This window comes from Drosophila eugracilis, unplaced genomic scaffold (assembly GCF_018153835.1).
Source record: "Drosophila eugracilis isolate 14026-0451.02 unplaced genomic scaffold, ASM1815383v1 contig_2154, whole genome shotgun sequence".
In the NCBI taxonomy this organism is placed as follows: Eukaryota; Metazoa; Arthropoda; class Insecta; order Diptera; family Drosophilidae; genus Drosophila; species Drosophila eugracilis.
Window position 1 is genome coordinate 3,725,014 of NW_024573038.1, and position 11,955 is coordinate 3,736,968.

General features: G+C 39.2%; 2 protein-coding genes across 2 annotated transcripts; both read left to right on the forward strand.

Annotated features, from left to right (window-relative positions):
* The first annotated feature begins 7,053 nt into the window (after window positions 1-7,053).
* On the forward strand, window positions 7,054-9,464 carry LOC108108422 (ionotropic receptor 75a). The gene is made up of 6 exons (XM_017216474.1): window positions 7,054-7,147; window positions 7,221-7,399; window positions 7,525-7,863; window positions 7,923-8,059; window positions 8,189-8,795; window positions 8,946-9,464. The coding sequence occupies exons 1-6, from the start codon at window positions 7,054-7,056 to the stop codon at window positions 9,462-9,464; spliced, it is 1,875 nt and encodes a 624-aa protein (XP_017071963.1).
* Window positions 9,465-9,744: 280 nt separating this feature from the next.
* Window positions 9,745-11,899, forward strand: LOC108108481 (ionotropic receptor 75a). The gene is made up of 6 exons (XM_017216539.1): window positions 9,745-9,835; window positions 9,890-10,056; window positions 10,113-10,454; window positions 10,509-10,645; window positions 10,696-11,577; window positions 11,689-11,899. Exons 1-6 carry the CDS (start codon window positions 9,745-9,747, stop codon window positions 11,897-11,899), a joined length of 1,830 nt encoding a protein of 609 aa, XP_017072028.1.
* The last annotated feature ends 56 nt before the right edge of the window (window positions 11,900-11,955 follow it).

Sequence of the window (11,955 nt, forward strand, 5' to 3'; positions counted from 1 at the left end):
CTTGTTGGACTTGCAGTTGGCAGTTTTTGATTGGCCAATTAGCCAGCGGCATTTTTCAGCTTTTAGTTATCAGCTATCAACTATTAAGATTAGGGGTCGTTGGTAATTTGACCAAACTCACAGTTTTGTGCACTCAACGATTTGCTAATTAGTTTTGTTGATTTTTTTTTATTTATTTGGGCTAAATCTGGGCACATCAATAATATTTTGGCAGTTGACAGTAACTTTACTGTTTTTAGTTTAGACACTCTTTTTAGTTTCTGGAACACGTAACATTTTAGTATCATTTATCAAAAGTCCAATCAATATCTATTTCATATTCATTATTATTTATTTATAAATATCCATTTAATTATTTTTGATTTACTATTCGAGTTTTACTTCGTTTATGACCACTGCGTATGCGTAATATAGAAACTTTATTGCTTGATAGCTTTTTCTTAAAAGTTGTTAAATTGTAGTTTTTGATAATTTATATTGTTTTTTATTTTTACCTAAAATTTCTTTGTATAATAATTGCCCTTCTTAACTAAGCGAGCAAATGCGAAAATTTAACTTTGATAAGAGGAACCATTAATGTGGTGTTATTAAATCTGTGTTAATAAATCAATTCATAATCAGATTTATTGTTCGCCTTGCGAAATGGGTATAATTCGACAAGGAGAAAGTTCCTACCGGAGAATCTTAATAAATTTATTTTATTAATATCACACTGCGTATGCGTAATCTTGAGTTTAAAAATTGTTCTTCTGGGAGAAGTCGAAGATTAATGAGTCCACTTTGCAAAAAAAATGAAGTGTAAACTTGATGCCTGCGGCCGCATTCACATTTCCAACGTATGCATAATGCAAAATTAATCTTGGCTGAACTTTGGCTTAACGGATGGCAAGTAATTAAGATCAACTATGTCGGGGATTTAGGATCCGATGCCGCTGCCGTAATACCAGCTCGTCAGCAAGGCGATTCGTTAATGAAAAATCAACCGGAAATGTCAAAGGCGGCGAGTGAATAATGCCAACGACGATGGTTACCCATGCCCGATGTCCTCGAGGCACCAAGACAACATCTCATTTAATAATGCAAAAAAAAAAGGGAAAAGAAAGTGGGAAAAACAATGCGACCCTATAACTTAATTATGTCTCACCCACTAACCTAATTTTATGCATGGCCATTGGCCAATGCCGACATCCGACCAGTGTGGCTACCTTCGCCCACATCCGCACATCCGCCCCAGGTTGCGATAACTATTTTCAATACTTTGGAGTGCTCGCTCGGCCACTTGGATATTGCCTTCAAGTCGGCCGTCTAATATATCAGCCAGCATCTGCTGCATATTTAGCCTCGACGTCAATGCTACTTGCCACTTGATTAGGCGCTTGTGTTGGCTAATTATGGCCTAGCCTGAAGGAAATTCACATTATTTTTAGTTGATTTGTCACAAAGGAAAGTCATCAGATTGGGGAAGAGAATGACCTAACATTTTCCAAGACACTTGAATAAGACAAAGGCTTTATTTGTGATCAATTTTCAAGAATTTTTCAAAGAACAAATACTTTTTAGTTGAAATATTTTGTAAGCTTCAAGAAAGTAATTGTTATTATATTTAGCAGCTTTCGTTTAAATTTTCTTCGAAACATGATCACCATTTTACCGCAACCCTTCTTCCCAAATTAATGAGCAGTCCCAAAGATTCTTTCTTTTTCGTTTGGCATGAAATCAGAGCTACATACTGGTCTTTATTTGGCCGTTAATTACACTTCACTTTATGTTTCTTGATGGCCAAGTTGCTTCAAACAAACAAATTGCTGTCAGAAGCACAAACATCAACCGACTTCCCCCGAAAACACACACAACGACCGATGATGTCTGGGCGTCCCTTTTCGTTTATAATTTCCAGCTTAGCCGCCTCCGTTTTCCACGCCTTTTGTTAACTGGTGCGAACGGGTTAAAGTTAAATCTAGGAATACCCACTTTCGCCTTGCTAACAATTTTCCTCGGTCTGCCATAGAGCAACTTGAGCACGTTCAACGCATTTTCTCATCAGCGTCGAAATTGCACTCAATTTTTGAAGGCTGCTGACGGTTCTGTTTCCCTCAACCTCAACCCTCTTTTTGTACCCTTTGCCAGGCTGAGGAACGTTTTGCCACATATTTTCCTTTTTTTTTGGGTGGAAATGCATTGTTAGAAGGCGTTCAGTTAGAAAGGAGGGTATCCGAGAGGAGGATCACAGTTGCCAATCGGATTTGTTTAGACTTTAGTTTACGATTTTATTTTATTTTATTTTACGATTTTTAAAAGCGTATCAATTTTTTCAAATTAATGTAAATGGAATTAAAGAACTTTGACTGTTTTTTGTCCTCCAAAACAGTTAAAGCATTATTTATCTGAAGTGTAACTTATAACTTATATTAATTCGATTAATAAAAGATATTTTAAGCGATTTTGAATTGAAAGTGAAGGGTTATCCCCAGCCAGACTACTTTTAAATGCACAGTTGAATTGCTAATAATTATAAGGCTTTGATATATTAATCACAAACAAACACGAATTCAAGAGATCCATTTGCAGCAAGGAAACGAACAGGGTAACAGTCAAGCCGGATTTTCCCCTCAAACTACAAAGAGAGTTCCTTATTTTGATGTGCCTGGCATCTGGTGCCTATCTATGGGTGCATTATGGGTCGTTCCACAATATTTTGTGGCTCATCGGAAGCGCCAGCAGCAGGTGGTTTATATGGGAAGGCGACGGGAGCAGTCTGTTGGCTTCATTATTTGCTCGCCTGCAAATGAGATGAGCGTTTCAATTTGGCCACAACCCACGGATGCATGCGGAATAATATATGTGGCTGGGGCAGCTTAGTTCACGGCTTTGTGGCCTTGCGTGTGAAATTGGAATGAGAATGATGCCGCAAGTTTTCCAGTTAACCTAAGTAGCATTAAAATCGCATTTTAATTAAATGAAAGTCAAAAATTTCGCCTGTGCGGTCAGTTTGCTGGCTGCCATGAGATGCGATTGCCCCACCACGAACTTTATGGCCCTAGGCCAATGCAATTGCTCTAATTATTTTACAGTTGAGCGACAAGCACGTGCCCAGTTCCCAGTTCTCAGTCTCCGGAATTCACGATCTCCGCTTCCCTTGGCTTTTGGCCCTCTGTCTGATATGGATATTCCTCTCCAGCTGGCTCACGTTCGGCGGAAATGTTTGTCGAAGGGAGCTGGCGAGGATTAGGGAAGCGTGAAATGCAGCTGAATCGCTCTTGTCGGGGCATTATAATGCACAGATGTTTGCTCTTGTCTCTGCTAAGTGGGTTCCCTTGTTCAGTAACTAATTTGGAGGACATAGACTCTAGCTAATGTGGCGATTTCTAATCTATTGATATCCTCTTACAGACTTTTTAATTCTAGGCTAATTTTTTAAGTTGGTTTAAATGCGAGTCAAGTTGCAGTAGTAATACAGTGTATCTCTTTTAAGTCGAATTTAGTTTTTACTTATAACATAAATATTCTCCCTGATGGAACTTATAAAAATATTTATTTTGAAGAAGATTCTTCATTTATTGTGATTTCAATATATATAATATGATTAAAATAATAATATATCCTTCATAAAAATGAAAGATATATTTACTAATCAGTATATTTAGACGATTTATGTAATATTTTTAAGGAAACTATCAAAATTGTCTCTCTTACACTATGACACTAATGGGAACTCAAACTCATTTATAATTTTTGAGCATTCCATTTGGCCAGGCCTGGGCAAGGGCAGTTGTGGAAGTAAACAAAAACATTTCAACTTACTTGCAAATTTAATGAACACAAATGCAGCAGGAGAGAGAGCATACAAAAAATGGAAATGGAAGAGCCTTTCACTCCGCTCCCCTTTGGAATAATGACACACAAAACGCATTCGGACGAGGCTTAAGTAAACTTGTGGCACTTGCCTCACCAGACACGCCACAATCTTGACTTGTGGGTCAGCCAACAAATCCCCAAACCAATTCAATAAGAGCAATAGAACCGAAGGACAGAACGGGAAGCTCTGTGGATCTGTGGGCCTTGGACAGCAAGCCCCTTCGACTAAAAATGAAAAAAAATCAACAAAATTCAATTAATTTAAATGCAGTTTTTTGTGTAAGCCCGCCCTATGTACTAAACTCTGTATATAGACGACGAGGCATGGGGATCACTTTACAATGTAAATCTCAAGAGTGCGATGCCCCAGCTGCCTCTTTTTATGCTTTGCATTTTTCTATTTAAGAGATGTTTCGTAGCCTCAAGCGCCGTCAACAAAAAATGCAAAATCTGCCAAAAAAGATAAAAGCCTTTGAAAGGCAGCATAGTGAAAAAAGAAGGCATAGGAAACTTGTCTATGGCAACCTAAAACTATGCGATAATGAACCAAATTATGTACTGGTAAGGTCTCTGGGAAAAACAAGATTTCTTTAGGTGGAAAAGTTGTTGTAAAATTTCAAGGAATTTAAGAAAATGTCTAAGGGAAAACTTCTTTAAAAAAGTTCTAGTTTTTTAATTTCTGACCTTTTAAAGTTATTTCACTTAATATTTATAGAATTAAATAAATCAAATCTAAAAAAATATTACTTTTTATTTTTGCTTTCTTTCTAAGAATACTTTTTGTATATTTTGTTTTGATTATTTTTGATTTTCTGATTATTTTTAAAGTATTTTATCAAATGTCTTAATCAAAAAAATTATTTAAAACAAGCAGAATTTGTTCATACTTTTTCCACAATAAAATACTAAAGTACTTCTTGATAAAAATATTAGATCTATCATAAAAAAAGAACGATACGTTCAAAACCTAAAGCATTCATTTGGTTTTCGAGTTTTAATTATTGTAAAATTACTTCACTATCTAAACTTATTACAAAAACACTTCATTTGGAATTGGGTCAAGCGATCTAAGAACAATTTGTTTAAATTGTTTCTCCTATTCTTTTCTTTTTTATTTTCCATCCAGTTGCCGTCGCCCAATCAATTCCCCCAGTAACCAGTTTTTGTTAATAGTTCGTTTGGGTTCTGCTGGTTTACCAAAATCCTCTGGTGGATTATTTGCGGGTGTTGGAGTAAATTTTCCGCCCTCGTCCCTGCGGCCATGTGGTGCTCATGGAAAATTTATGATTCTCTAATGCCGTTTAAATCAGCGATAATTGCATTTTATTTGCACTCAATGTCTGCAGTCTCCGCCACTGAATGTTGTTCGCAGTCCAAGTTCATATCGATGTTGTTTTAGTTTCGATGGAAACGAAAATGTCATATTTGTGGTTTATTGTGAATTTTTCATTTGTTGGCCCAGTGCGGATGACCACATTTCAATTGATTCTTAATATGTTCATTTGGTTTTCCTTTTTTTCTTTCTGCATTTAGTTTTTATATTTATTTTTGATTGTAAATATATATTTATCTCAATGCTCAATTAGTCTGCGTAATGGAATGTACTGATTTTGATGTTTAATTACCATTATCACTTTTTAAATATTTCGTTTTTAATTATGTATAAAGGCCTTGTTAATTAGGTTGATTTAGACAGTTTAATTGGCACTCAATTGTGGGAACACAGAGTACCAAGTGGAGGTGTGAGAGGGTTTTGCAATTACTTTGTGACAGTTCAATTAGAGGATGTTCCTTAAGTTGGTTACAAAATCAAACGGATTTGTGTTTGCTCAATTTAAAGTTATGTGGGCTTACCCAGAGTTGGCTATTAACTATACAGCTTAAATGATACTGGAAAAACAGTTCAGCAAACTTGTCTTTAATGATTTATAAAGAGTGTGATATAAAAATAATTCTATTTATTTCTGAGTCCCAGATTTTATTCTAAAATCGTAATTCTGTACTTATGTCACACCTATTTCTAGTTAAATGTTTAAGATGTTTTATTAAGTTTTAGTTTTAAATCACTAATCAAGAATAAATAAAGAAGCAATAGTTATTTAAAAATTAAGCATACGACGTGTTGGATTTTTGAATAAGTTGTATTGCCAAGCTTGTGGACTTTTACAAGAAATTACATAACTATTATCATTCCAAACGGTTTCTTAAATTAAAATGTGTTTTTTTAGAGAGATAGATTAATTCAGAAAAAAGTAAGAAAACTAAATTAAATTGCTCTTCGGACTTTAATTGCTTAGTCACAGATATATCTGATTACAATTTACATATTTTTTTTATTTACAAACTATTTTTATGCATTTATTTCTGATGCACTCTTTCATATTATTTTAGAATTTATAGCCACTTTTCACATTCAAAACTGAAACACTTTCTTTCCGTAACACTCATATCCAGCTGTGTTTTTTCAGCCTTCGTGGCTGCGTACTAATCATACCAAAAATACACACAAATCTCCAGAGCCAAGCGACAATAACGGCGACAACGAGTGGCGAAAATAAACAAACCAACTAACTAACCAAGGCAAAAACCAAACCAAACCGAATCGAACTGAACTGAAAACGGGGACCGAGCAAATTTCCAGTGAAAGATGCGGAGATTCGGAGAAACGTCAAAACGCGCCAAGCGCGCAACGCAGACTGAGTCGAAATGATATTGAGACCAGGCCAGAAGATTGAATTGTGCAGCATTCGCTGGGTGGCAGGATTTGAAGGGGGGACACATAGCGAGGGAGGAGGTACCATGCAAAAGGCGCAAAATCACTAAAGCCTGCGGCGCTGCCCTCCTGACCCACAATCCCACCCACAATCAACCCGGCTGAGGAATCCATTAACATCCACACCCACATCCACCCACCGCCAGCCATTCATTCATAAATCCCTCCTGTACTTTTGTTTACGCTACCGAATCCTGCGCAGGCGCCTTGGCCAACCCACTTGTTGCTTCATGCTCAGCGAGCAGAGTGTTTGCTTTGCCTAAAATGGTTGCCAAAATTTGACTGACTTGTCTATCTAAATTCGAAATTTGACAACTGTCCCCAAAAATTGTCCATAATGACTTAATTGGCCTCGTTTCACGTCTTTGATTTTAGGCTATAAAAGAGGCGACCCTCTGGTCAAAATCAAGGAAAAAACAGGCAAGATGTCCAGTTTGCCTTTGTTTCGGTTGATTGTCTTCAATCTGCTGGAAGTCAAGTTGAGGAGTCTAATGGTATTTCACTGCTGGTCGATAAAGGGTAAGATTGGATATGATTTTGATATGAATATTTAATTATTCCCAATCGTCTCTAATCTAAATCTATATTTTAGAGGCCTTTCCTTTGGCTAAGATGCTGAACGAGAACGGCATTTATTCGCAATACATTGACCTGCAACAGGACTCTGAAAGCTTGGCCAACATCCACAAGGACTACTTGGATAGTGAATTGGTTAGATTGGGTGTCTTTTTGGACATGGGTTGTGAGCAAGCCGAACTCGTAACTAATCAGGTGAGCGTTTACTAACATTACACTTAGTAGACGTTAGAATATCCACATTAAAGATTTCAATTTAAAGTTTTTTAATATATAAATCTTAGTAGATAATAATTATTTAATTTGTTCTTTGTATGCAGTCTAGTCGAGCCCGACTTTATAATCAAAATTTGCATTGGCTGCTTTACGACGAAGCAGGCAACTTCACTAAGCTAAGCCAGCTATTTGAGGGAGCCAATCTTAGTGTGAATGCGGACGTGACCTATGTCAGTCGCCAGGAGGAAGAGGTCTTCATCCTGCACGATGTCTACAATAAAGGAAGTCACTTGGGGGGCCAGCTCAATATCACCATAGACCAGAGCCTGCAGTGCAATCGAAGTCACTGTCAGGTTAAGGATTATCTCACTGATTTGCATTTGCGACCCAGACTGCAACACCGCATGGATTTATCGAGCGTTACCTTTCGCTTGGCGGCTTTGGTCGGTTAGCTAAAAAGGGAAATAAAAACATAAAAGCATCATTGATATATTCCTTACAGGTCTCTGTTATACCCATTAATTCTAGTGAGGAGGACCTTCTTGAATTCCTTAACAGCGACAGGGACTTCCACATGGACTCGATTTCTCGCATTGGCAATCGCCTTATCTTGCACACTCAGGAAATTCTTGGCTTTAAGTGAGTTCAAGTTTTGCCAAAACAAAAAACCTTATAATTACATAATATATTTGCTCCTTTAACTGCAAGTATTTGTGGCATGGTTAAAGCTTGATTCCTTTCTATATTACTATATGTATAACACTCAAGACTACACTACATTTGGTGTGGAACTTGGAGCGTTCAGGATGCCTTTGGCGGAGCTATTGGCATGTTGACTAATGAATCCGCTGAGCTATGTACTACTCCGTTTGTGCCCTCCTGGAATCGCCTTCATTACGTACATCCCATGACGGAACAGGCCCAATTCCGAGCGGTCTGCATGTTCCGTACCCCGCACAATGCCGGAATAAAAGCAGCCGTGTTTTTGGAGCCCTTCATGCCGAGTGTTTGGTTTGCCTTCGCTGGACTTCTGATCTTTGCCGGATTTATGCTCTGGATGATCTTTCACTTGGAGCGACATTGGATGCAACGTTGTCTGGATTTCATGCCATCCTTACTCAGCAGTTGCCTGATCAGTTTTGGAGCAGCCTGTATCCAGGGTTCCTATTTGATGCCCAGGTCAGCTGGTGGACGATTGGCCTTTATTGCCGTGATGCTGACCTCGTTCCTCATGTACAACTACTATACCTCCATTGTGGTGTCCACTCTGCTCGGATCTCCAGTGAGATCCAACATCAGGACCATTCAGCAGTTGGCTGACAGTTCCTTGGACGTGGGTTTCGATACAGTGCCATTTACCAAGACGTATCTGGTGGTGAGTGATTTTCGTTTTTATTAATCTTATTAAAAGGATTCCAAGAAGGTTTCATTAAAAATGTACGCTGATCCAGATAGATAGAGTTACAGCTCCCATAATATGCTTAAAATAATCTCTAAAATTTGTTAATAATCTTAAACTTCACAGTCTTCGCCTCGCCCTGACATTCGCAGCCTTTACAAACAAAAGGTGGAGAGCAAGCGGGATCCCAACAGTGTCTGGCTTTCTCCGGAAGAGGGAGTGATCCGGGTGCGGGATCAGCCGGGATTCGTGTACACATCGGAGGCCTCGTTTATGTATCACTTTGTGGAGAAGCACTACCTGCCGCGTGAGATCTCCGATCTAAACGAGATTATGCTGCGACCCGAGAGCGCTGTCTACGGAATGGTTCACCTGAACTCCACCTATCGCCAACTGCTTACCCAACTGCAGGTGCGAATGCTGGAAACCGGGATCATAGCAAAACATAGTCGTTTCTTCAGCAAGACTAAGTTGCACACGTTCTCTAATAGTTTCCTAATCCAGGTGGGCATGGAATATGCTGCTCCTTTGTTTATATCCCTCCTAGTGTCCTATTTCCTGGCCTTGCTGATCCTAAGCTTAGAAATCTGTTGGGCGAGATATGCCAGGAAGAAATTGACGACCGTTTTCCCTCAGAATCACTAAAGGGAAACTTTAGGTAATCCTGGTGAGTGACAACAGGTTCCCCCTTCTAAAATTGCCTTTAAATGGGCCTTATTTTCTTATCATTTTAACTTGACTTGACAGACCTGTCGATAATTTTTTTTCGCATACCCATTAAGTTGTCAAGTCAAGTTCATTCAGGGAATGTCTTACTTAATATTGATTATGTGACTAACAATGACATTATGTCTGCCGTATAAATACCCCTGTTGGCCCATAATCAGTATCATTAATAGCCAAGTTCTTTGTTATTCTTTTTGCCATGTTGGAATTGTACAATTTTATTTTATACAACTTTCTTCACATGGCTAAATTGAGTCATGTCTTCATTTTGCACTGCTGGTCAACGGACTGTGAGTGTGACCTTTGGTAATTCTTCGATATCCGATTTAATCTTCTTGTTCCAGCACTTGCACGCTTAGCAATGATGGCACAATCTAGAAATGTTTTTACCCAATTCCAGTCACTAGACTCGAAACTTCGACTAAACGAAGAGTTTCTTCATCACAACATGCTTAAGTTGGGCGTTTTCTTGGACTTAAATTGCAATCAAAGCGGTGTAGTTTTGGATAGGGTAAGTAACTTAGATTTATTACTTACTAGATTTTTTTGGGAAATTAAAAATTACAGGCCAGTGCTAAGAGATTTCTTGGTCATCGCTATCACTGGCTCATCTACGATAGGTCGACGAGTTTCTCCCAAGTAGAAACGCATTTTAAGGAGGCTCAGATTTTCGTTGATGCTGATGTAACTTATGTCAAGAAGGACCCCATCACGGACAACTTCTTACTCTTCGATCTTTACAACAAGGGCAGACAACTTGGAGGAGAATTAAATATAACAGCTGATCGAGAAATAATTTGTAATAAAAGCGGGTGCCGGGTTGAACGATATCTCAGTGACCTTCATACCAGGAATCCTCTGCAACATAGAAAGTCATTTACTGGATTAACCATAAGAGCCACTGCTGTAGTATGTACCTTTCTATGATGATTATCACTTATATTCATAAATATTTCCAAACAGGTCACCGCTTTACCCCTGAATATCTCCAAGGAGAAGATATTTGATTTTATGGAGGCCATGGATCGAACTTACCTTGACACTTACGGCAGATTGGGTTACCATGCACGACAGCCCCTGCGAGATATGTTAGACTGCGAGTGAGTTTAATAGATAGGAATCCAAAATTGTATATTAACTGAAATCTTAGTTTTGAGTACATATTTAGGGATCGTTGGTCGGATGGCAATGCCACGGGCGGAATGATCGCAGACCTTATCCTGGATGGAGCTGATTTGGCGATAGCACCTTTCATCTATTCGTTCGATCGTGGCCTATTTCTGCAACCTATAACAAAGTTCAGTGTTTTCCGGGATATCTGCATGTTCCGTAACCCGCGATCCCTATCCGCTGGTCTAAGTGCCACTGAGTTCTTACAGCCCTTCAGCGGCGGAGTTTGGCTTACATTCGCACTTTTACTTATCCTGGCAGGTTGTCTACTTTGGATCACCTTTATTTTAGAGCGTCGCACGGAATGGAAACCTTCATTACTATCCAGCTGCCTACTTTCTTTCGGAGCTGGTTGTATCCAGGGTGCTTGGCTGACACCCAGATCAATGGGTGGGAGGATGGCCTTCTTTGCCCTGATGGTGACGTCCTTTCTGATGTACAACTACTATACATCCATTGTGGTGTCTAAGTTGTTGGGTCAGCCGATTAAGTCAAACATCCGCACACTGCAACAACTAGCGGACAGCAGTCTGGAGGTCGGCATAGAACCAACGGTTTATACCCGCATCTATGTGGAGACCTCTAAGGAGCCAGACGTCCAAAGTCTTTACAGAAACAAGGTTCTTGGCAGCAAACGATCACCTGATCGAATTTGGATGCCCACCGAAGCAGGTGTCTTGGCGGTGAGGGACCAGGAGGGCTTTGTCTATATCACTGGTGTGGCAACCGGCTACGAGTTCGTGAGGAAGCACTTCCTGCCTCATCAGATCTGCGAGCTCAACGAGATTCCATTGCGCGATGCCTCCCATACTCATACCGTTGTGGCCAAGAAGTCGCCCTACGCGGAGCTATTTAAACTGAAGTGGGTAAAAAGTATAATTTTAATATTATATGTTGCTTGGAAAAATTATAATATTGTTAATAGCTTTCTCACTTAAAAAGTTATTTAAAATGAGAAATATTATTATTTAAGTGAGCTGCGTATGCTGGAGACCGGAATTCATTTCAAGCACGAGCGGTATTGGATGCAGACCAAGCTCCATTGCTATCAGCACAATCACACGGTGGCCGTGGGTCTGGAGTACGCTGCTCCGTTGTTCATCCTCCTGCTGAGTGCGATCATTCTGTGTGTAGGTGTGTTGGGATTGGAGGTCATCTGGTACCGCCATTCCACTCTTCATTAAGGTGAGCAGCCCAGGCCAAGGTTATTGGCAAATTGTCAAGCAATTTCGGGCAATTT